Source organism: Plectropomus leopardus, chromosome 19 (assembly GCF_026936395.1).
Source record: "Plectropomus leopardus strain MGB_pleo_1.0 chromosome 19, ASM2693639v1, whole genome shotgun sequence".
Taxonomy (NCBI): Eukaryota; Metazoa; Chordata; class Actinopteri; order Perciformes; family Serranidae; genus Plectropomus; species Plectropomus leopardus.
In genome coordinates, this window is record NC_142194.1 from 19,662,739 (window position 1) to 19,689,023 (window position 26,285).

Genomic DNA, 26,285 nt, shown 5'->3' on the forward strand with positions numbered 1-26,285 from the left:
GTACGCCTTCCCCAACCACTCAAGTTGCCATTTACATTAACAGGGTTCCCACACATTTTTACCAGGTAATTTTCAAAACTTTTCTACAATATTTTTCCCCAATTCCATGACTTTGTTCAGGAAGTTTAAAATTGCATAAACATGCACTTTCCAGGCATTTGCAAATAAGCAAAGTGCTAGTTCATGCTATCTTCACTTGCAAGTGAGACATTCCTGCTACCAACTAACTGCAAATGCCAATAGACGACAGGCCTCAGCTATCGCCGGCACGGAGGCACAAAAACGATATATTGGGGAGCCCTGATCCTGAATTGGACCCACAATAACAAGAACAGTAACCCTGTCAAAAGGTGCGACATAAAAGACAAAACCCGAGACAAAGCTGAATCATTTTTACTTTTTTATTGCTTAAACTGCCATCTGGAACAATCTATACCAAAAGGATAAACATCTTTGCACATACAGGAGGTCAAACTGAATACAGGGTAGAATAGAAAAAGAATGGTCCTCTGATCGCCTGCAGCTCTCTGCGCTGCAGGCCTAACAAACTCACTGAAGGTCGGGCTAGCAGGAGTGACTGACTGACTACTGTAAGCCCAGGTTAGGTAAGCTAAGGCAAACCGGGACGATTGCAGTGTGGCTAAAAACATTTTGGACTAAAACCGATGATGCCGCTATTTACACAAAAACAATATTTCGATAAAGGAGAGTCAAACCAGCGCCCCCTAACGGGAGTCATTTCCTGTGGATCAGGATAAGAATCAGATGAAGATGATCAATCTAACTGTAACGAAAAATACATATTACTCATGTCCCATTAACGAAAACTCTCCGCACTAACCTGACTACCCTGCAATCGGCACCAAAATCAAATCTTTTTGGACGTACAAACAGACATCTCGATTCTAAGCGAGCGCTCTGAATGAGACAAAACTACGGAAGCAAACGAGAGACACAACTATTTTAATTTTAACAGCCACGGAATACCTAGTATTGAAGCTTAACCACCATTTAATTTATAGCATCAAAATATTTTACCTTGAAAAATTGGTATCTGAATGTATTTGCTCTAAATCAAACTCTTAGGAAATATAACATGAAACGACTGATTTGCAATTTTAAAAAAATTAAATATATGTTCCTCAGTGTTCACAAATTCAAATTGAAAAATTCATGCTTCAGAATTTGAAAAAATAAATGATAGATTGTTAAAAATTTGATTGGACAAACTCAGGTATAACATTCAAGCTGAAAAAATTCACATAGTTCATCATTAAAATTCAGATCCAAAAATACACGTCAAATATTCTCTTTTTTCTCACTCTGAAACTTGAATTTTCAGAACACTGAAAAGGAGTATATCCAAATTCAGCTTTTGAAAACGGCAAATCGAGAAAATTCATACTTAAATTTCAAAGAGATGAATTAAAAACAAATAAATTGCATGATTGTTTATTTTTTTAAGGTAAAATGTTCCAATGCTATAAACAAGGTGGTATTTAAATTTCACTATATCAAATTTCACTGCTTGTTAAAATCGAAGTAATTTTGTCTCTTATTCGCCTCCATACAAAACAGAAACACATGACAGGTTCTATGTCATTTCTGAGAACAGACAAGTGAGGCAGGAATGAAGAGTTAAGCCTATAATCCAGAAGTCAACATTGATTTGGTAAAGATCTTTAAAAAAAAAACAACAAACAAAAAAAAAACAGACTTAAACATCTTATGCCATCTAAATAGTCATGAAGCAGTTAAGCTAGGGAGTAACAAACCAAATATTTGACAAAGTTCCTGCTCCCGCACGCAGCTGCAGGGCAAATTTTTTTTTAAATACACGCTTCCATTCATACCGGATCACTGGATGCCTAAAACATCATGCCAAGTAAGCATAGAGAACAGATCACAAGCTACTCTGATGAAAAGACAGCCACCTTTTCAATAGGCAATAAGCAATGACACTAGTTTTAAATAAATATCAGCTCACTCTGCCCGTCAGCTCACCTGTGATGCTTCGATACATAAATACTTCAGATGTCCTGAAATCCTTAAAACCATCTTGTTTTTTTTTTTCTTTTCAAGACTTCGCTTCAATAAACCTGGAATTACCCATTTGATCTATTTTTAAAAACCCATGACGTTTTACACAATACGATTACATACTGTTGTTTTTTTTTGTCGGTTGACAAGAAGAAGCATTTATTTACTTTGTGGCACTGGACACCTAAAATAGAATTTATGGAAAAATAAGTGTTTACAAAAGACAGTTAAACATAGTTTTCTGAAGATCACCATCACTCCAAACCATAAATTTATCATTTAGTCAATGATAATAATATAATAACTATGATCGTTTTAACTATACTATGATAACATTTTGATTATAAACCATAGCAGAAGAGTGACCAAGTTATTTGGTATATACTAAAAAATTGAATACTGAAATACACTTAATACTCTTGTTTTTTTTCTTTTCTTTTTTAATTTCTTTTTTTTTCCTCAGAGTAGTCAAGGCAGTTCTTGTATGGTCATTCTACCAATTAAGAGGACAATAAGGGTAATAACTACTTCCTGTTTGGAGCTCCAAATAGTCAGGGAACAGAACACGCACTGCATTTCCACGGCTATGCATCTTTGTGTTGTGACAATAATCAACATTTGGCACTACCCTGGTAGCTGCATGATAAAATTAAAAACCTTAAGTTGTATACGCTCACTTGAACTAAGCAAAACAGACTTGTCATTGTGTCATCGTGCCAATCAAAGGTAACCAAAAACAAACAGAGCACAACCATCATGTAGCAGAAACCTTAAAAACGTCATCTCCGTCCTGCCTTCTACAGTTTCTAGGTTCTGCTCTATGCTGTACATCTACTCAGGCTAACCGATGTCAAAAAGGAAACTCTATAACGGGAAAAAGGAGTCCTCTCTTTACTTCAATCTACAACATAAATCTGTAACAAATTCCCCAAAAGCGCCATGTAAAGTTTGATTGTCCTGTCTCATCAGTCCGAGACCCTAACGTCTTTCAGATCTCCTAACAATCCTGCTTTGTGTTTAAGTCGAAAAAGAAAGCGTAACCAGCAAATACATATATAACATAGGTAACGTGATGTAACTGTGCCTACAAGGTAGCGTACAGCAGCTGGTACAAGCGCTGGTGAATGGCTGAAAGTCACCTCAGCGTGACGGGTGGTAACAACAAAATGATCTCTGTGTGGAAAAAAAAAAAAAAAGGGGGGGGAGAAAAGCAAAACAGAAAGAATAAAAGTGACACAAAAAAAGCAAATTGCATTGGTGGACCCTGGGTCTAAAAGGAGAAAAGAGGGAAAGGGTGAAGGGAGGGGAAGGCGGTGGGTGAGAAGAGACGCTCCCTTCAGACAGACAGCGAGACGAAGCTGTTGTACTGTTGGATGTTACGTTTGAGAATGTCTGAACAGGGACCCAGGACGCGCTCGAAGCGAGGCCGGTCGAGCTTGACGCACTTCAGTGGGCCGCGGGCGACCACGGTGGCAGCGCGGGGACGGTTCATCAGCAGAGCAATCTCACCTAGAGAACAAACAAAGAAACAAACTGTTAAAAATCTCCAAAATCATATTTAGGGATGTCCCGATCAGGTATTTTTGCCCCAATCCCAATCTGAGTAATTTGATAATAAGTATGTGCCGATAACGAGTCTCATTCTGATACCTGTATTTACCCGACTAATACAGCTGCACAATACACACTTCAACTACTTTAAAGTTGTTAAAATCAATCCAGTTTATATGCTTGGCAGTTTTGCTCTGTACTGCATTACAAAACAAGCTGTCTGCATCTAAACAGTTCATTAAGGATTTTAAATCTTATCTTTCTAAAATAACAGTAAGTAACTAAGTAAACAAAATATAATGTGTATTTGGCTCTTATCACAATTCCACTCAGTGCCGCATTTCATTTTCAACAAATAAAAAAACAAAAATGTGTGTTCAGAAATTGCTCTAAAATCCACTTACTGCAGCACTGTAGTATAAGTACTAAACACTATAAATGAGTAATATAAGTAGTGTTATAACTGAACTTTAACATTCACAGTCACAACAAATTAAAATCGCTTATAATTCCGCTTATTACAGCATTAACGTAAAACTAGATCACTTAAAAACAAAAAATAAAAAATTTCAATTCAACTCAAAATGCCGTAGCACCTTAAATTGAGAATGAAAAAAATCTGGTTTTACACATTGGGGTAGCAATATTACAATAAAACCTAGAAATGTGCCGAAAATTGCGCTTTCCGTTTACGAACGTGTCTGTGCACCCGTCTGTGAACCCGTCTGTGCACCCGTCTGTGCACCCGTCTGTGAACCCGTCTGTGAACCCGTCTGTGCACCCGTCTGTGCACCCGTCTGTGAACCCGTCTGTGCACCTGTCTGTGCACCCGTCTGTGAACCCCTGTCTGTGCACCTGTCTGTGCACCTGTCTGTGAACCCGTCTGTGCACCCGTCTGTGAACCCGTCTGTGAACCTGTCTGTGCACCTGTCTGTCTGCAGCTGATCAGCCTGATATTTTGTGTGCACATTTATGACGGTGAGCACAAGGACCTCTCATGGTTGCGGAAACTTACAATAAAACCTGTTTAACTGAGCGCTTATACCATCATTGACTGCTGATTCCTCACTTCTTATCTGACCGGCTGGGGCCAGAAGTCCCTGACAAAATCACAGCACTGGGGCGCTGAGCGAAAGGCATTTGGCTGGACTAAAAGCAAGACTTCTCACTGTCTGTTACAGGCCACACTCTGGCCTTTGTCGTGGCTCAAAAACTGACATGCATAGAAATCTCATTTTGAAGCAGTGCAATCGAGATGCAAAAAACATCTTTTATTCCTTTTTTAACCCCCAACAGTACCACAAAATATTATCAATTAATATGAGGCTGTCGAGATAATGTTCTTACCAAAGTAGTCAGAGGGTCCTAACCTCCCCACTTCCACAAACTCCTCGTTCTCTGAGCGACGCTGCAACACAGCTGCAGAACCCTGAACAAACACACACACACACACACACACACTTATAAATCAGTTTGGATCGAGCATCTTTATCTTTTCCATTTCTAGACTTTAGTTACATGAACACTTGTAGCAGAAGAAAAAAAATCATTTCAAAAGTATCTGAATGACTCAAGTGTCTAAAAGTAGCAAATAGGTTTTGAAATCATCAATAACACAACAGTAACTGTGAAACTGAAGTCAACTAAACATCCATTTAGCATTAAGTAATCACATTAACTCTTAGATGTCCTTACAGTAAGCAACAGGATTTTGAGATACACCCAGCAATTATTTATTAAATCATCATGAATCATGCATGAGTTACACATTACTTAGCATGTGTTTTCACTTTGTGGTAACAGAGAGTTGCCTATTAATTTTCGGGGCCCCGGAGTCACATAAAAAGAACACTGAACTGAACAGGTTTTCAGGCAAGAGTAGAAATACAGAGAATATATGAAATTAAGTCAAATTTTCTTTTTAATCTGCTGAATATTTTCTTGCTTGTTAATTTGATTGTCAATAAAATGTCATAAAAATACATTATCAAAATAAGAATAAAAACATTTCCCATCATAATTTCCATCAAAAATGATTTCTTCTAATTGTTTTATTTATCTCGCCGACAGAAATGAAAGGCAAAAAAACAAAAAACAAAAACGGCACAGGGAATGTAAAGGTACGTCACGCTGCGTGGGAACGCGCTCTGTTAGCTGTGCCTGCTATGGTGGTTATACCTGCTTACCTGTTGTATTTTATCTGATTACATTGGCTAATTTAGGCCAAAAAGACAAGTGCAACGTTACCTTGCAAATAAAGCTGTGCTCACACAATCTGCCAGCTTGTGAATTCACAGATTTTGCATCCAGCTACTGTAAAAGTGTTCATGAGCTTTAAGAGATTTGTAACCTTTAATCTTATTCAAGGTGTATGCTCTTCATCAAAAATGAGATGGTTTACATTAGAGACTTAACCTGCTTTTCCAAGGGACCACTTTTGCAAATCTGCAGGGGGGCCAGGGACCGCTCTCTAGGACGCTCAGAATCTATCCCCGGCACTTTGTTTTGATTAACATGTTCTTTTTTTTCCCAACTCATTTACATCCAATGCATTTTAAAAAATGCCCAGTGTGAATCAGTTTATTTTCACTGTGAATTAGAAAAGCCATGTTGTATTTGGCCTGTGGGCTTAAAGTTGTCTGGGTTTGTAAGTACAGGTAGTGGATCGAGGTCTGAAATCCACCCTTGGGCCGCCAAATTATGGATCAATGGAGTCAAACGTGATAAGTTTGTCAAAGAGCTGTTGCTTGACTACAGTCACACACACAGGAAACAGCAGATCGTCACAAGCAGCGTTGTTGCTGTGACACTTCAGCAGAGCTGCTTGCTGAACTGTATTTCAGCATATAAGCACACAGTCTGCTCATATATGAAGTCGCACAAGCTCATTGTCAACAACACGGTCCTGCAAGCGTTTCACAATAAAATGCCTTGTGTCAACAACTGATGTGATTTTGTCAATGGAGACGTTGTCCGAAGACTTTTATTTTGAAACAAAAGCAGAAAAGTTTGATTAAAACGGACATATTTGTATTTCCTCATCTCTGTGATAGATAAAGATGTTGAAGCTGCAGTAAAAAGTATCAAAGAGTCAACAGAATTACCAAAACACAATTTTCATGGTCTTTTTCTGCTGAAAACCACACGAGGCAGATCGGGAAAAATCGGCAAACCAACTTTTCTCAAGATGTGCCTGAACTGTGATGCACCTAACCAGCGCTGCTCATGCAGGCGGTGTGGCTGCTTTAACTTCTTAACACGGGCGCCGGAAAAACAACCGATAGGTTCTACGATGCTCTAGTTCCAGGCGTAACACAGTGTGACGTCAGCCTTCCCTGTTTGTCACATTTTTCCATTTAATGACTTTACACATTAAAAATTAACTTTGATATCCGTTTTCGGTTGATTGACTGACTAATTAATTGATTACTTGTTTTATCTCATAGATTAAACACATATTTAGGGCGGGGCCACAGTTTCAAACCACCACAAGAGGGTGTGCATGTGTGGGTGAGAGACTGAAACTGTTTAAATATTCTGTGGAGTCCAACATCTGAAAATATGAAGCAGCATTAAGTCACGATGAGTGGATCCAACACTTCCTAAACTGTTTGATGTAATGAGGCCAGCAGTCAATTATAGAACTGATTAAACTTCAAAGTTCACAGGTAAAGTCCTGGTATTGCGACACACACAGCATGCATGCAGGCATGTGTGTGCGTGACACAAAGTTAGTGACAAAAGTTTTACCTCTAAGATGATGAAGAATTCATCTCCAGGCTCTCCCTGCACAACAATCTTCTGTCCGTCCTCAAACTGGACGGGCTCCAAGGCATCAGCGACTGTCAGACGCTCCCATTTGTCAAGAGACTCTGCGGAGAGGAGAACGCAGAAGAAAGGAGTCAGAAGAAATGACAGACAACCCAGAAGAAAAAAAAGTCTCATTTGAAAAGGTTGAACCTTCTTCTTTTTTTTTTTAAACAAGGTATTTTTAAATGCTCTTTCAGGTTATTTTAATCTCAGCACCAAACACAAGTTACGTGCTTCTCGTCTTCTATTTTTAAGTTGCAGGATGAGGCTGATTTTAAAAAATGAACCCACCTAGAATGGACACTTTCCTGAGGAATTCCTCGTACATCTTCCTCTTTCTCAAAGTGCTTCCCTGAAAAGACAGTTGTGTTTTAGAGTAATTGCATAAAAATTAAAGACAGTTGAGAATGTGTACAAGCTAACGAGAATTGCATTAAATGACATTAATGACACATACATCTCAAACAAGCTTCATAAATGATCTTTCTTTGCATTATAGACCGATGTGTACTAATAAAACGTCTCCTTACCATAAGTATTCTCCTGTAGCTGTCTCTGTCGATGCCCCACAGCTTGACATTGGTCTTGGCTCTAACTGTGGCCGCCCTCGGGGTGCCATATATCAGGGCCAGCTCTCCGAAACTGCCTCCCTCCCCGATGCTAGTCACCCATTCATTGTTCACATACACCTGGCGGATTAGCAGGGTAGAAACCAAGGTGTTAAAATGCAGCAACAACAACAAAAAGATTTACTGAATAAGGAAAAACATTACGACAAAGATTAAACACTCACATCCATCTCCCCTTGGTCAATAACATAGAAATTGTCACCTTCGTCACCTGGGTGCAAACAACAATAATGTTAGCATCACAAAAAGACGTGCTGTGATTTCAATTTGTTCAACTTTACAGTGAAAACATGTCACCCTACCCTGCAGAATAACTGTCTCCCCGGCGATGTAGGTGACTGGAAACATTGCATCAAATATGTCACTGAAAAGGAGCAGATTTGTGAGTTCGTCAGCTGAACAAAATCATCAAAACTTTATTTACTAAGACATTTATAAAGACTCATTTAATCAAGAGACGTACCTCCTCTCGTTGTCATCCAGGTGTGAGAAGAGAACATTCTTTTCAATAGCTTTGGCCAAGGCTGCCATCGTCTTGTAATCTTTTGGAATGACCTGAGAAAAAGACACGCAACTTGTCATAACACAGACGGTATCAGATCGTTGGTGTAGATTTTAAGTGTTGCGACACTCTTGCAGCTGCTTGCACACACGCGTGGCTAACCTTTCTGACGTATGAGGCTGCATCCTCCTCTGTGTAGACCTCTGCGCTGAAGGCTCCTCTCCGCCGGCGACCCTTTACCACAGGGTTCATGGGTGGAGACACCTCCTCATCGCGGGAGTCTGAACGGGAACTGCTCGCCTTCTGCTGGTTCTGAATCTGCTTGGCCTCCTCCTGGAAAAGAGGGGAAAGGGGGTTGAGACAGCCAGCAAGGTTTAAAGCTGCTGCACTCAATCCACATTGTATGTCAAATGATTATTTATAAAAGCACCATTTCAATTAAGAGCTACACAAAGAGTCCCTTGCAACATATACAGACACATATAAAATACAACATAACATTTAAGGGAGATATAGATTTAATCAAATGTTCAAATAAAAGCACAACTAAAACTTAAGTCTGGAGTTCGTCCTTGAATCATCCAGTGTTTTTGCAGACATTAGACCGTCTGGCAAGTCATTCCAGAGGCTACAAAATATAAACATGAAACTGCTTCCAGCTAAGTTTCTCAGTTCTATGTTTTGGTTCAGCTAATGATATTCTTTCAGATGATTTAAAGGTTTCTGTAAAGTGAGCATCTAAAAATAAATCTGACATATAAGAGAATGATGATAAGCTATAAAAGACACTTCAAAGAATGCTAAACAATCCTACCTTGAAACAAAAAGCTAGTAGATATTTTTGAGTGCATCTTTCTAGCTGCAGAACGTTTAACAGATGCAAACATTTAACAGTTGTGGTAATGTGAAATTTAAATGATTGTGCATACATGTTTTAATTCAATTGAGTGTTTTAATCACGCAACCTTAACTTTGCCTATATTTTTTAGCTCATGTTTTTAGCGAATCTAGCATCAGGTTTTGAATGTAGCCTCTCCAAGCCTGATCCAAATGTAAATGTGCACTTGGCAATTCCAACATCTTTTTCAACACTTGTATAGTGTACACAAAAATCCTGCAACTCAGTGTCTGTTCACAATGTACAGTTGCAAAGTGAGAGAAACACATTTGTTCTGTGTACAAGTGTGAAGCTCTTAAATAGGGTAAGCATCTTTGCTAGAAAGCTAATTAGTTTGCGCTTGAAGGGCAACTACAGCCATTGTCAGAATTCATAAATGATATTTCTATGGTTTCAAACGGTCAAAAAAAAATAGTGAACATGAGTAACTTTTCAAAATAACAAAACTTTAGTGCTAAAACTCTAATTTGTGATGTCATTGGGTACAAAGTCTGTAACTGCTTCATCGACAATTAAAGATGTGTGAAAAGACACTGAGAGCACCCAGTGGGATCTTCTGAGTTTATGTGAACATTTTCTATTTCTAAACTGAGAAATGTTCAAGGGAATGAAGCTTATTCGGATATAAAAAAAGAAATCACACATTCTGTGGGTCCACAAAGTCAGGGCCCTATATATCCTCTATGGAGCAGCTACAGACTTCATACATGCACACACAATTTTGAGAGTTAGTTTTCTGGTTTCTGGCTTTAAAAGAGAGTAGCTCATGTTAACAAATTTTGATCAAACTACCCAGGACCATGGGAATAATATAAAAGAATTCTTAATTTGGGTGGTGTTCCCCTTTAATGTTACAAACATTTATGAACACGATAATGAAAAAAAAAAAGTTAAAAAGTTATAGAGGCCGAATTCAAAACTGAATTACTAAACTTATTGATAACATTACAGAACAAAATAAAGCACTTAAGGCTAGATATTAGCTGACGTATGAGACAGTAAATGCCTGGTGTAATATAGGAGTATATAATGTTTAGTTTTTCATCAGGACAACTGAAAAGCACACAGAAACACACACACACAAACACACAAACAAACAAACCTTCTCAAGCCTCTCGAAGTACTCCCTGAGGAAGGCCATGGGCCTGTCCGGCCTGGAGGTGCACAGCTGGACAATGCAGTCCTTCAGCAGCTGTTGAATGTTGTGTTTCTGCACGTACTGCTCGCACTCCCTCAGGCTCCGTTCCTCCTCGCTGCTCGTACTTCCAGATGCCATGACGACAACCGCGACCCTGCTCTGTGACCTCTAACCTTTGTACTGTACAGAGTGGACAGTAACAGGGGGGGGAAAGGAGCACGATTTCAGATCATCACTTGCACAGCGTGGAGTCAGAGAATGACCAGAAAACAGTACAGAGTAGGGGTGCCTGTGTGTCGTGATGAGAAGTGGATGAACAGAAAACGTGAGAATGTGAGAAAAATAGAACCAGAGTGAGAAGGCACTGAGAGATGGGGTGTTGTTTTGGCACTGAGGAGCTTGAGTGCTTCTCAGTGTCAGGAGTGAAAACTGGTCATATGATGTGATCACACATGTCCGACCACAAACAACAAACTGGGACAGGCACACTGTATGTCCTGGGTTTATTTACTCAAAACAATCTAACTTTTTCGTCAGCGTGAAAGAAGCATTCAGTCAGAGAGGCAGTATCACACACAAGGCCTAATTTTAGACGAATGCTGAAATGAGGGCCGGTGAATCAATCCCCTGTGAAACAAACCAAACCATGAAAGTAAATTCACTTGCTTGAGGTTTGAACATTTCAGGCCACAATGCCGCTGCTGAGCAAAATAGCCTGACAGATCCCCGATCATGTGATCGGCCTCTGTGATATAAGCTTCTTCAGATAGCTCTGAGCTTGATCTAGCTGTGCAGTCTAAAACAGGAAGGCCTCATGTAACCAACATGTGTATTTTAAGTGAGTGAAATGACAAACAGACCGATTCCATCCTGTTTCTACACAATCATGCAAGTACATCAGTATAATAGGATTCAGATCATTTCTAATCTGCCAAGGCCCAGGGGAGATTACTAGCTATGTTATCAAAGATGAGACTGCAAAGCCTTTATGCAACTAACTAAACTCGTGGTGGAAACTTGGCAGGCTTGCTTTAATCTAAACCTACTACAGGAATAACTAAGTGACAAATGATACTGTTTTCAGAGCAGGTGGGATAGATTAAGATCTAAGACTACAGACACAACAGCAAGTCCCTTCTACCTAACATTATTAAGTCTTATTTAGTTATGTGGAATATGTGAGGCAGTGAAAGTATATAATTAACGTGTCAATTCTCTAATTCAGTTACTGAGCTGCAGCATCACCCCTGCTGTCTGCTAAAAAGCGGGCTGTCAATTGAATTAGAGAAAACACTGCGATGCACAAATGACCTTGCTGAACAAGTGACAACAGGGTATGCAGGAGGATGGATGATGATAACACATCTAATGGTTTAGGAAGAGAGTAAATGTTTTCGCCTTTAGAGACAGTGTGAAGCAAATGCCCTGTCTGTAACACCGTCTAGGTCAGGAAGGCTTCATGAGGAGGCTGACGGCTGCAGCCGAGTAACTTACAGCCAGCGGACTAATGCTAAAAAGCGAACTTCTCTGAATTATTTAAACCAATGCGCCCCCAAAAATGTAAATAACAAATAATGTATACGTTTGCTTAACTATGTTTGGCCTACGTTGTGTCCGAGAGTGTGTCTATTTCATGCCTAGCTCGTTAGCCCCGTGCAAAGGCAAAGCTCTCCTCCAATGACGCCATCTTGAGTTCTATCATAAACAAACGAGAGACGAAGGAAACAAATTTCACCTATCCAGAGGTCACATGAGCCACGAGCCGAAAAACACAGATACTCACAAGAAACTGTTAATTCCTGCCGAGCCCTTCGATAGCGACTCGGGATGGATGATATTTCTCAAAGCGTACCGTTACCAGATCCTCCTCGCTTCGATTTTTTTCCCGAGCCCTGGACCGCTGCCCCACCGGATACGGCTGAGAACCAATCAACAGCCGTCACTGACGTCAATTCTCCTCGTTCTGACATGTGAGCCCGTAACCCCTGGCAACCTTAAAGGAGCCCGCACGGAAACCGTGACGTCAAGGAAATAGTTTAGAAACGAAAAAAAAAAAAAATCGATTGACATCTGATTAAAAATTAGCCTGATAACAGAAATCTCTCAGTGTTGTCTTCGTTTGTCTCTTGTTCACTGCAGTGTGCAAGGACTCCTTTTGATTTCCAACACGAGGGTACTTAACAAAGGAAGAATACTTTGTTATAGTATTTTTTTTTTTTTTGTGGAGCAGGGCCTATCTATACTTTGTTCGAATTTTTATTTTTAATTGCTGTCAACTTTCACTTTTACTCCACGACATTTTCTAAATGAAATATATACTTTTACTCCGCTAGATTTCCTCTACCCATTTTAGTTACTACAAAATAAGGAGGGAAGGAAAAAGAGTCAATAGTCGATTTTCTTTAAGTGTATTATAGTGTCCATTTTGAAGGTGGTGCAAATTACCATGAAATAAACTAAAACATTCTGACAGCTTGCTTTCTTAATACCAGCATTTACCTGTACTTTTACTTTCGATATGTAAGCACTTTTAATGACTAAAAAAACGTTTGATACTTAAGTGTAGTTAATATCAAATACTTTCTGACTTTTACCCAAATAATAGGTACTAATAGATATTTCATCCACCACTGCATTTTGAATGTTTCAGTATTCAGCACCTGAATTTCAGTTCAATTGATGCTATGCAAACACAATAAATAAATAATGTAAGCTAAAACAACAAACAAAATTATATTATTTTATCCCCCCAAAAAGGGTCAAATAAGACTTAAATTACTGTTTTTAGCTGTTTTGCATCTCCTCCAGGGTCGTTGATGTGCTGCACAGATAGGCAGTCAAAAAGCTTGATGCGCGTTTTATCCAATGAAATCACCAAAACAATTCCTCGTGACGAGACGGAAAGTATAATTGGCCAATCATTCGTTTTTCTCCCAAATAGGCGGTTCTTATTTGATCGATAGCTGCGGCGTCAAATCACTTAAAGGCTTTAAACAGCTCGACCACTACAAACGTGGAAAACGAGGATTTGACATGTTACCGCCAGCCAATCAGGGCGCACCTCAGAGTGACGCATCCACCCATCAGCTGTTTTTGTTTTGCTGTGAGACTATTGAAAGTTAATAACATAATAACAACATCGTCTGTCGACTGACTCAAGCGAAACGGCTCACTGAGGAAGTGAAATCGTTTATCTTTGTTTCTGTTCACATTTGGGACAGTCCACGCGGTGCGTAATGTGTGCCATCTAAGCCAGTCTGCCCGGACATTCCTCTCCCTGAAGAGTGCGAGCGTGGCGCTTGGAGTCGGGGGGCAGAGGAGAGGAAGCGGGTTCCGGCGGGGATCGACCCGAGCCCAAGGCCTCCGACCTCGGCCAGTGAGAGCAGAGGGAGTTCGGTGGCTCGGATGGAGACCCAGGAGTCCCCGGACGCGCCGGTCGGTCCCGCGGTGCACCGAGCCTTCATCTGTGCCTCGTTTAACCAGGACACCACGTAAGCGACCTGGGGTTGGGCCCAGCTTGAACTCAATCTCCTTGATGCACCTGACTGTTGCATCATTATTTACAGTCGCATTTACATTTTCAGCTTTATTATATGTCAGTTTGTACTAGCGCGAATAATCAGGCAGTTGCGTGTCTATGCGTCCAAAATGAAACCACAGTATGCCTCATTAAAACTTCTAGATTAGTCTTTAGCAGCTGAGAGTGAAGTAGGCCACTGTGTTAATCTGCAAGGCTTGTTGCACATAAAACTAGACACTGAATAACCAAATTTGTGTCTGTTATGTATAGCGCTGCACCCATACACCGGTTTTAAGGTATACCATGATACAAAAGTTGACGATTATCCTACCGCGTACATTTGCTGATCTGTGATATTGAAAAAAAAACACAACTGGAATTAGAATCTCACCTTTATTTTAGTTCTTTTCAAAAGGCTTTTTACATATACGTCCATTAAAAAAATGGTTTCAAGTCTTAATTATGGTGATAAAACACATGATCAACCAAATCTAATCCATCTATTTTCATTCCTGTAAGTGTCATTCTGACTGATAATAATAATAATAATAATAATAATAATAATAATAATAATAATAATAATTCTGTAATACCCTAAAACCGCAATATATTCTGAGACCGTTATGGAACAGTGAAAATCTCACATTGTTGCAACCCTGTTCCCTAGCAACCCTAGCTTAATACAGTTGATTAAAACAAGGCCTATTCTACTATCTCATTCAAGTTTCCTGCTTAGCTCCTCCTTGATTCATGAGATCAGTTAGTATTTCATAATACATGCTAATAATCAACTGTGAGCCCAAATGTGGTGTGTTCTGAGTAAGGTTGCAGCAATACACTGGTTTTAAGGTGTGCCATAACATGAAAGTTGACAGTTATCCTGTCAAAAGCTAGACTTTTTACATATACTTCCACTTAAAATGGTTTTAAGTCTTAATTATAGTGGTAAAACATTTTTTTACCTAAACTAATCCCTCTGTTTTCATTCCTAAAAGTGTCAATCTGACTGATAATAATACCAATAATAACTCTGTAATACTGTGATAAAAATGTTTTATTAGACATTTATCACACCGTGAAAATCTCACACCATTGTTTCTCTGATTCTGAGGTTATATTGAAAGTAGTTTTACAGTCAGAGGTTCCTGTGCCACTTTTTTGACTCTTGAGCCATTCTGACCACTCACACCAGTGCTGTAGGTGTCTATTGTCCCATGCTTAGCAATTATTAAGTATAACACACAAATCCTGCACAGGTCCCCTTCAACAAACATCTGCTGTGGATCTGATTGTAAAACTTAGCAGGTGGCCAAACAGTCAGCCAGCTTCAGTCATGATAAGATAAGGCAAGCTTCCTTGGGAAAATTAACTCATTGTAGTAAAGGCTTTGTTGCAGGCTGTGCTGTCTAAACAAGATAAGATGTCATATATGGCTACCATCCTCAGGTGAGGTAAAGCCTGGATCCGACCTGGTGACCGCCTCCTGTCAGTTATGAACATGCTGTACATTGGCCTCATGCTACTAGAACAACATGGCCAATGATGTTTCAGTTATCAGCATTACTGTAAAGAAGTCATCTCAGCTCGTATGAGTACATGATGCAAGTATACAGTGATCACACTGATCCTGCACTATTTCCCTGATAACAAGTAATAGAGTCAGTGATATATAGCATTCATAACATAGATTTCACCGTGTTTTGTTCAGTACTACGCGAGTGATTGTGCATGTTAGTGTGCATGGATAATCCTGTTCTTTTTCTATAGTGAGCTATTCCTTTTAACCCAATCCATTTACTAATCTGTTCTAGTAATACCAAACAAATACAAAATGTTTTGTGGGATTATTTTACTGCAAGTAAGCAGGAGACTTTGTGGATCGAAATGCTGACAACAACTTGTGTGTTGTCTGTGTGAGAAAAAATATTACACATCAGTTTTCACATGGAACAGTTTCAGGATCATTTTTTTAGGTTAGCATGATTGAAAAGTGTAATTAAAGTGTTAATGTGGATGAATTAGTGAATGGGCCTACCGGGCACAGGCGTAGTGGCCCTTACCTGTAACATGTTGCTTACATTAACACATATTGACCAGAAATTGACTCAAAATGACATGAAACACAAACAGACCACAAATGGATGTAAAACAACCACAAAGTGACACAAAACAACCAAAAGAGACAGGAAATTACACTGAAGAGGCATAAAATTACTATAAAAAAACTCAAAACAACCGCAAAAAAATGAAAAGCATCTGCAAAGAGACACAAAAAGACCACAAGACACGCAAAGGAACTGCAAAGAGACACAAAATTAACTACAAAAATGGGAAAAACAGCCTCAAGGTGACACAAAAAGACAAAAAGCAAAAAAAACAAAAACAAAACACAATCAAGCAACAGAAGAACCACCACAAAGTTTGTGTGTCTTGCTTCTATGTAGGAGAGGTGCAGAGGCTTTTTGCATGTCTATGCCTAGGGGCCTTTCCATCATCCACCCCTGAATGTTATAAAGGTGTTTTTCACCAAAAACAGTAATGAATGTGGCCAGTGAGATGGTCTGTGTTTGTGTTTTTATTGCAGTTCTCTGTCAGTGGGCACCAAGACCGGCTACCGACTCTTCTCAGTCACTGCTGTGGACAAACTGGACTGCATCCATGAGGGAGGTAAGATTCACACTGAACTTTACTCTCTGCAGTCAACTGAAAAGGGTTAAAATTACAGGAAGTGCTTATAATGTCACATGACAGCTCCCCTGCAATGCCACATCTACAAAACCAGTCATGCATGCACAGTAAGAACACTGTGAACCAGCAGCATCCCCTCCCTAAAGTGTCATCAGTGCAGAGTGATAGAAGTCACACAGTTATATTTGAGCTGTGGTCAGGTTCACCTTGGTCATACAGCAACACAAACAGGCCACGACATGTTTGCTCTGTTGCATACAGAGAGTAAACACAGGAACGCTCAGTTTTCTAATCCTCAAACGCAACGACGAAAGAGAAAGTCTGGAGTCAGTTAGAGGAAGTTGGAGCTCTCTTTGTCTTGGGACTGACAGTTTCTCTTAAAGCTCTCTTTGTCTTGGGACTGATGGTTTCTCTTAAAGATACACTTCAACCCCCAATATCACACATTTTCCTCTTACCTGACATGCTATTTATCAGTTTAGGTTGTTTTGGAGATAGCAGCCAAAGACATGTCTGCCCTCTCCTGATTATAATGGAACTAAATGGCACTCTTCTTGTGGTGCTCAAAGTGCAAAAAGAATATATACCTTTTTTTAAATTTATTTTGGAGATGAACAGTACCTTTGATGTGTCTCTAACATGGGTTGGTAGCATGGTTGCAGTGCCATTGCCATTTGTAATTAAAGTACAGGAAGTTTTATTGGTATTAATAACACAAGATTTAGCACTTACCTTCACGTCAGTGGCAATGCAAGTTTACTTTGCTCTTCTAAGTAAAAGTACACAGTATCTGTATCCAAGGTCTGTCTCTTGTCCCCCTCCTAGTAGAGTGTCCAGACGTGTATATAGTGGAGCGACTGTTCTCCAGCAGTCTTGTGGTGGTAGTCAGTCTGTCCATGCCCCGACGAATGAACGTCTACCACTTCAAGAAAGGTACCGAGATTTGTAACTACAGCTACTCCAACAACATCCTCTCTGTCAGGCTCAACAGACAGGTAAGGACAGGAAATAGATTGCTCCGTACCTGTTATGTTCTGGTCGCTGTCACTTCTCACTGTGTCACTGTTACTTCAGCGGCTGGTGGTGTGCCTGGAGGAGTCAATCTACATCCACAATATCAAAGACATGAAACTCCTCAAGACCCTACTCAACACACCCACCAATCCCACAGGTACACTCAGGCTGTTTCACATACATCTCTAAATAGACAAAAAAAGTGAGTGCATTATTTTCCTTTAAGCTCTGACCAAAATCTTGTGAATTAACTTACTTCACTTTATCCCTTTAAAACCTGAAGCAGATAGCAAAAATTTCTATCAAAAACATAGGGGGAAGGCAACAAGCTCCTTAAAAAGATATGTCCCAAATAGTAGCTAAAAATAAGCAAAAAAAATCTAGAAAATTTAAAAAAATGGGTTTTCTGCAATTTGTGAGCCATTTTCCCTGTTTTCAAAAGAAATCAAATCATTTGCTCAGCTTTAACTAATTGATTAATTGACTGAACAGCTAATCGTTACTGTTCTAAATGTCATCACATATAGTGTAACAGCAGCACAACCAGAGAGGAGACATAAAACCAGCAAACAAAGTCAGTTTGCCACAAGTTTGCGAGCATTAGCCACCGGAAGCTTGTGGTCATACCAGAACAAGAGAAGCTGTCACAGTGAAACCACTTTTTGTACTGTATTTAGCAAAAGTGCATTACATATGAACTTTACATTTGAAAAATAAAGAATGCATTATTTCTTCTTTCAGAAAATAAGTAGTGTTGTTTTAAAGCTACTTTTCCAGGTGCACAGAACCAGTGTAGCCTTGTATTATAACTAGATATTCAAATAACTCAACCAAGCTTTTGCAAAAATGTTTTGATTGTTACTCAATAATGTGTAAGTATGCAACGCCTGTTTGATTTGGAAGTTTTCAGGACTATTCTAGAAAAATAATATACCTAGACAGACAACACATATGAACCTCCATTGTAAAGCAATGGGAGATGTCTTGAAAAAAAAAGAGTGGGGCAGAAATAGAAAAAAAACTATCTTAATCATCTTCTGTACTCCCCTGTAGGTCTTTGTGCTCTCTCAGTCAACCACAGTAACTCCTACCTGGCGTACCCGGGCAGCGCCACCAATGGAGAAATCACCGTCTACGATGCCAACAACCTGGTGAGGCAACAAGAAAGTAGATATAGACATGTTTTTTGCTTTAGCTCATCATTGTGAAGTAAATGTTGATAACTTAAGTTAATGGATATAAAATAATAACACCAATGGGGCTGAGATTGGTTTCCTATAATGCTTTCTGCCAGGAGGTTAAAATGAAGGCTTGATTTATGGCACAAAGGAAGTGCGTCAATCATTGTGCAACCTAAACCAGGAGAAGATCGCTCCTTTTATCGGTTTCACCAGTTGCTGGTGTTGGTTTTACAGTTACTAGAGTATCAGTGTTAGTAAGCCCAGCAAAAGAAAAAAAGGCCCATTGCTAGACTGAGAAAAAAACGGAAAGTGATCTGGTTGTTTGCGACAGCAGCGCCAACAATAATACCACTTGAAACCACCAGGGGGTTAAAAGTTATCCGTTTCCACTTTAAACTCTAACATAGCAGCAAAGGAAAATTTGCTACTGTTGTCATGTCTTTTGCAAACCCCACGGGGACAAGCGGCTGCCGATGTCATTAGAAACGTATTTGCCCCCTTTAGAGCACTCTGACGCTGATCCAAGCCCACGACAGTGCCCTGGCGGCCCTCACCTTCAACGCCTCTGGCACCAAACTGGCCAGTGCTTCAGAGAAGGTGAGGACTTTTTTTTTTTTTGAAACCCTTCATATGTTTTATTTCCCAACATCCTGTGTGACAACTTTCTCCTCTACAGGGCACAGTTATCAGAGTCTTCAGCGTCCCTGAAGGACAGAAACTGTTTGAATTCCGCCGAGGGATGAAGAGGTTTGCTCATATTTTCATGTGGTTCAGTCAAAAAGTAATAACAAGTGGACTGTGACAAGATGATTCACGGTGGCGATTAAACAAAACACTCGTGACAGGAAGGTCAGCAGTTTAAACAACCCTCCTGTTACTATTAACAGTTACTGTGCAGGTGAGTAAGACAACTGCTGCTGCTCAGGAGCCAATGATAGCTGCTAATGCACTGTGTCAACGAATGAGTAAAAGTGATTAAGACAACAGCAATGTGAACAGCTGAATCGTGGAAACATTAGACTCAGAGACACTGTAGAGGCTGTCTTCTCATACACGCACACACAGACACACACACACACACACACACGCACACACACACGCACATATAGAGCAGTGATCAGGTTTAATCTAAAAACATAGACCAAAGTCTACATTTGGACAATAATATTTATGTATTTGTATTTTAGTATATTTAGAGGGTATTAGTTTATATACAATTTGTATTCTATAGATATTTTAAAGACACGTCTTCTGCTTACAGAGTTTGTTTTGTTTTTAGTGTGGAGTGTGTGCTACTGTATTTTTACTAATTTTACACTGCTGCTGTCACAGAATATCCAGTTTAGGTTCAACAAAGTACATTTATCTATTCAACATGAACAAATTGAATAAAAAATATTAATTATGTGCATGTGTGTTTTTTAACAAAAATCATGACTTTTTTTTCCTTTTTCTCTCCTATGTGTGTCAGATATGTTAGCATCAGTTCGTTGTCCTTCAGCGCAGACGCCCAGTTCCTGTGTGCTTCCAGCAACACTGAGACAGTCCATATCTTTAAACTGGAGCAGCACAGCCCCAGGTAAACACACACACAGTTTGTTAGTGTCTGTTTAATAATTCACTGGCTCCTCTTCTGTACATTAACTAATTAGTTACACAACTAACCAGCTTGTGATGTGGTATTACTCTTTCATTCAGATCAAAATAAACCATCTTATTTCCTGACTTTTAAAAAAAACCCAAAAAAAAACACTCTTTCCTTTTGAACATTATATTACATTCATTTTGCGTATTTCCTTTTCTGATTCACAATAACAAGGGATTTCTCTTTAAGTCTGCTTCCAGTACATTGTCCTCTTCTAACCCTGGCATGGTTCAGAAAAGGACAATGCATACATGGAATGACCAGCACCCTCTGCTGTATTTCTGATGTAAAGCAATCCAGTAGTTCACCTAGGAAATTCAACCAAGTGGCTGATGATGGAAAATCCAGTTTTATAGAGAGAAATCAGATCAGATTTGATCATGTTAAAATGTTCACCTTTGCACCTTTAACCATGAGCCATGTTGTTTCTTACCAGTCAAGACGAGGAGTCTCCCACATGGTCAGCATATGTTGGCAAAATGTTCACAGCGGCCAGCACCTACTTGCCCGCCCAGGTGTCTGACATGATGCATCAGGACAGAGCCTTCGCCACGGTGCGACTCAACATGTTCGGCCTGAAGAACATCTGCGCCCTGGCAACGTAAGGCAGAGCGAGACAAGAGACGGAGGAATATTTTAAGAGACCTATTTCATGAATTTATAGGTTAATTCACTTCGTGTGTGTTTTGTTTGTCAGTATTCAGAAGCTCCCTCGCCTGCTGGTGGCATCCTCAGACGGGTATCTCTACATTTATAACGTGGATCCACAGGATGGAGGCGAGTGCATGCTGGTCCAAAAACACAGGTGTGTGTCCTAGTGCACTGCATTGTGCATGTCTGCGTGTAAATAATATACCAGGACTATGTTTTCTTGCGTCAAAATCTTGCAGATTGCAGCTTTAGGGTACGGTCACACATGACCAAAAATAATTTTGGCGAATATTTGCCTCCTGTTTACTTCCATTCAGTGCAAGCGTATAAGCGAACATTTGCTTATGGTGGCAAAGCAAATTCATATTTTCACTTCGCCTGGAGTTCAACTTTGGTGACGTCACAGTTGCAACCAAAGGAGTGTAGTCTGGATGAGACATTGAATGTGACTGTGTTTAACCAGCTGATAACCAGCTGGCCCCATGAGATGCTGCCTGGCTAGAAGTGAGTCAGGAGACAGACATGAACAAATGTTTCAATAACATCATGTTCTGCTGTATTTATTAGCAAACCAGATAACATTAGCTACCAAGCTAACTTTTGGTGCATGTCACATGCAGCTCTGGCCACATTCGGCACAAATTTTTTCGTGATATTCATACTGATGTGTGACCATGCCCTTTAAACGTAATATTGGTTTCTGCTTGTTTTGTCACAAGGACTTGGGTGTTTCAGCGTTGTTAAGTCTGTATTTGCTCTGTTGGTGTAGGCTGTTTGACTCCAGCGAGGAGCAGGTGGAAGAGAAGGAGGAGGAGAATCCAGAGGATGTGTCTCCCCCACCAGCCAGCCAATCATACGCTGCGACTGTGGCACTCCCTTCAACCCCGCCCTCCTCCACTACTCTCATGGGTAAAGTATTCCTGATCACGCACTGATGAAAGTCTGTCCATGATTCAACACTGGCCTTCTTAACTGGATACTTAATAATAATGTGATAGTGATACAAGTGACACTCAGAAGCTCACATTAGAATAATCTAGATCCATAAAAAACACCCCAGGTAAGAGTAAAAATGTGTATTTTGGAATTTGGGGTGAACTGTCCCTTCAAATTTGTTTGTATCTCAGAAATGGTTTCATCAGAAATTCCTGAAATGGCTCATATCTGGCATGTGTGATGTAAATAAGTATCAGGGCAGGAAAAATATGCTTTTAGTACTTTTTATAGTTTTATAGTTTGTAAATAGCAATAACTAATTGTTCTATGAGTTTGGATTGTAAATTTAGGGGTTGAAAGTATAAGGCAATACTTTTAAAAATGCCGTCATTTACACTTTATTTATCTAATGTGTGGTTCTTGAACTAATGACTAAGGAGAAATCTGGATCCTGTGACTGGACCAGTTGGGATCCACTGCTCTAAAGTACCTAACGCGCCTGTGAAGTCTATTTTACAACTCTAGTCTGAGACGACATCTGAGCTCTAACTGCAGTACACAATATTACATCCTTTCCAGAATTTATGTTAAAAGAAAAAAGTAATTAAGGGGCCACATTTTTTTTTCTTCTCCCCTCTCTTTCCAGGATACTCAGAGGACGGTGGAGCCCAGAAGGGTGAAGTCATCCCAGAGCACGAGTTCGCAGAGGGCCCGGTCTGCCTGGATGACGAGAACGAATTCCCTCCAGTTGGCAACCAGAGTAATTGACCAAACCCCCTCCTCCCCGTAAAACAATCATCCCTGCACACAATCAGACTGTTTCAAGCGGGGAAGGTGGACAAAAATATTCCTGTGTTGAGACATTGTTGCACCCCCAGCCTCCCACATGTACCCCTGCTGGCCTAGGGTCAAAGCTTGCCAGAATGTTACTTCCTGGTGTTCCTGTATTCTGCGTCCCTCTCTCTTTTTGAAAGGAATAAAGATATTAAAAAAAGTTTTAAAAAATACAAAAAGAGAGTGGAAGGTCCACACATCATGTAAACACATTGACATGTTTGACATATTCAAAACTGTCTAAGAGCCCCAGTGTTAAAGATTCCCTCCACTCAAAAACGTGTTTTCTCTCAGTTTATATCCGCTAAAATGTCTGACTTTGACCATACTGACTTGTATCTGTTTGTCACTACAGCGGTGTTTTCACATTCCTCTACTGAAGGGGGTGATGTCTGCGTCCTTTCCCGAAATCTGAGATTCAAACGTACACCAGGCAAGCGAGATAAGTTCCCATCTGAGTTTGGGTCCTCTAGCCGTCTTGATGCGCACTTTTCAGTGGTTAAACTAGTACGAGCTGTGGTGGAGGGCGGGCTGGAGGCCAGATTCCGAATTTCTCAATTAGGGAGAAAAAGCAATATCAGAATCTGCCATCTAAAGCCTCTGGGGGCTGTAACGGGCTGCAGAAGACTTTCTTCCTGAAATCCTTTTCTGGCAGAAATGTATTCAGTTGAAAACAAGTAAAACCACATTTTTTTCCTAACCTTAAACAGGAAATCTAGTTTTGATACAAAGCTCTCTAAGCCAACTTCTAATAGTGAAAAATTTGGGGAGATCAGGTGTACAAGCTTTTTTTCCTTGGATGGCAAAGGCATGACTCACCCCACTCCACCTTACTCTGCTTCTGACTGGCTATTCCTGATATTCTTACTCTAACCCTAACCAGTCTCACTCCTCATGCATAGACCAACCAATCCAACCATGTTCAATTACCAACTTGAGACACATCAAGACAACATTTTGGTTAATCTCTATCAACAGATATCTGCATATGAATGCAAGCAAATTTAAAAAAAAAAAAAAAAAGCTAATACCAAGCTAAATCGTCAGATGATAGAATATGAGTTCCAAGATAATGTGTCTGCCGATGTGTTGCGCCACTTTTGCTCTCTTTATGGTCTGTTTAACTGCAGGCCACCAAAGCCGCTCAAATGTGATTGTTAAAAAGAGTGACCCAGGGATGACGTTTTTTCTGTTGGCCGGCATGGAAGTTAGCTTTGGTTTCCTCGTCAAAAAGCTTATGAGATTTTTCCATTGGATTGTGGATCACTGCAGAAAATAACCTATTTAGTAATCAAACGTTTATGATACTTACACATTTTGTTTAGCAAGATAATATTCACAAATGAACACCACTTTCAGGATTTTTGAATTAAAACACTAATGATAGGCTATGAAGAAACTATTCTACAATCACATGACAACATTGCTACCACAACAAGCTATTTTTTGGCATGGCCCAATTTGATGCTGTTCTCTAGTCTCATTTAGCCCCTTGTTAGCAGCTGCCTTTTTAAGACACATAAAAGCTGCAAAGCTCAAGAATGGTCTATTCGCAGACAGATTTTATGTTGTAGAACAAAACATAAAAGTCTCTTAAGCTTGTGTTAGCCACAGTTCTTATTTAAGGCTTCTAACCAACAACTTTCAAAAAACCCATTGACTTCAAGACAAGGGAACCATGAGTGCTGAAATGCTAACTGATTTCCAGGTTTTGGGACTCATTCCTGGGGTTCTCTGTACTACCAAGATTGCAAACAGAAACCAAAATTATTCCAATACCACATGCTTGCAGATATCTGGGACACATTCAGCCCTTACAAAAAATAGTAAAAAGTTTATGTACAGAAACAGTGGTTTTAGGAACATCCTGTTGTGTATGTTGAGCTGATCAAATGCACTGCCTTTTCAATATGTCAGGTTTATATACACATTGCTGCTGAGTAAATAACACCTCTTACAAACACCAAATAGGAGAAAATGTACCTCAAAGGCCAACGCACACGAGAAAAAATGGTCAACACGGCACAACGTTTTCAGGTTGAACATTCGCTTGTTCATACAGATAAGAGAAAACATAGATGTGCTTCTAGACCCTTTTTTGAGTTTATTTTTTTACTTTTTTGTTGGAAAACTATGTCAAACAAAATATTAATCATAGTAGAGTATTTTTACATACTTCAAATCGTGTCTGGAGGGGGACTTTAACTCCCATACTATGCCATTAACAACAGTGTTAAACTTTTTTTTAAAAATGAAACCCTGACAACACAGTGACATTATCGTTGCACGATATTATCATGGTAGCAATGAAATGAACATGTAATTGATCCCGCAGAGTATCAGTGAGCAGACTTGAATGTACCAAGGTGTTAGAGATAGAATAACCAGAGGCCAGATTCACAAAAATGCTCTTAAGAGAGTTCACCTGAAAGGTAATTTTATGAGCCAAGTGCAATCAGACAATAATATAAATATCATATGAAATAAGTCAGCTCTCTAACATCATGTTTTGTTTTCTGTCACTTGCAAGTCTGGGAAAAATCTATCATAAGGGCATTTTGGTCAGGAATCTGGGAGCTTATCAACGAGCATTAAAGGTGTCACACCTCAGTAAAAAGGAGCAGTGGTTCACTCAAGAAGAAAAAGATGTTGTAAGTGTGATACACTATTTAAATCATGATACATGCAGTAAGTATTATGTGACTTGCAGATGCAGCTGTCATACTAATTATGGTAGCGATAGATGAGACTAAACACCTGTGGAAGTCACAAACGTAACCTGATAAGACATGTGGAGGAGTCAGCTCAGTGGCGGAGCAGTCAACAGCTAACTGTGAAAAGCTCGTTGGTGAAGCTGTACATGACAAAGTTACAGATCATTGAATTTCAGTGATATCCTGACGACCTTTTTATTTACTATGTGATGCTGAATACAGTATGTTAACATGCAAAGTCATAGTCATTTTTACTTTGATGTATTAAATATTCTTTTGCAAAATAAAATGTTTTAAGTATTACACATCAACGCATAGACTTACCATGCGTAAATATATATTGAGACTTTTTACTGTGTGTATAATGTATATATAACATTTATATATAGTACTGTTGTAATAAGTAACATGGTAATACCATTTGATTTGCCAAAAGGTGGCGCTGTTAGGACACCCTTACGATGCATTGAGCTGTTCAATACTGGACACCAGAGACTCATTAAAGCTGAGAAATGATTCAATCTCTGCATGGTG

General features: G+C 39.6%; 2 protein-coding genes across 4 annotated transcripts; one reads left to right on the forward strand and one right to left on the reverse strand.

Moving 5' to 3' along the window:
• Positions 1-387: 387 nt before the first annotated feature.
• Positions 388-13,433, reverse strand: prkar1ab (protein kinase, cAMP-dependent, regulatory, type I, alpha (tissue specific extinguisher 1) b). 2 transcript variants are annotated; one of them, XM_088070529.1, is made up of 11 exons: positions 13,348-13,433; positions 10,533-10,748; positions 8,695-8,865; positions 8,494-8,585; positions 8,333-8,394; positions 8,195-8,241; positions 7,932-8,090; positions 7,693-7,753; positions 7,342-7,463; positions 4,939-5,020; positions 388-3,549 (listed from the first exon to the last, which is right to left on the reverse strand). In XM_088070529.1, the coding sequence occupies exons 2-11, from the start codon at positions 10,704-10,706 to the stop codon at positions 3,377-3,379; spliced, it is 1,143 nt and encodes a 380-aa protein (XP_087926655.1). In that variant the 5' UTR covers positions 10,707-10,748; positions 13,348-13,433; the 3' UTR covers positions 388-3,376. The 2 variants fall into 2 exon arrangements, with proteins under 2 accessions (XP_087926655.1, XP_042363560.1); XM_042507626.2 differs by lacking the exon at positions 13,348-13,433 and adding an exon at positions 12,352-12,511.
• A 182-nt stretch (positions 13,434-13,615) lies between these two features.
• On the forward strand, positions 13,616-26,272 carry LOC121958608 (WD repeat domain phosphoinositide-interacting protein 1-like). 2 transcript variants are annotated; one of them, XM_088070527.1, is made up of 12 exons: positions 13,616-14,059; positions 16,673-16,755; positions 17,602-17,771; positions 17,851-17,947; positions 18,844-18,941; positions 19,476-19,568; positions 19,648-19,718; positions 20,443-20,550; positions 21,053-21,217; positions 21,314-21,421; positions 22,037-22,176; positions 22,850-26,272. In XM_088070527.1, the coding sequence occupies exons 1-12, from the start codon at positions 13,974-13,976 to the stop codon at positions 22,969-22,971; spliced, it is 1,341 nt and encodes a 446-aa protein (XP_087926653.1). In that variant the 5' UTR covers positions 13,616-13,973; the 3' UTR covers positions 22,972-26,272. The 2 variants fall into 2 exon arrangements, with proteins under 2 accessions (XP_087926653.1, XP_087926654.1); XM_088070528.1 differs by having other exon boundaries at positions 17,605-17,771.
• The last annotated feature ends 13 nt before the right edge of the window (positions 26,273-26,285 follow it).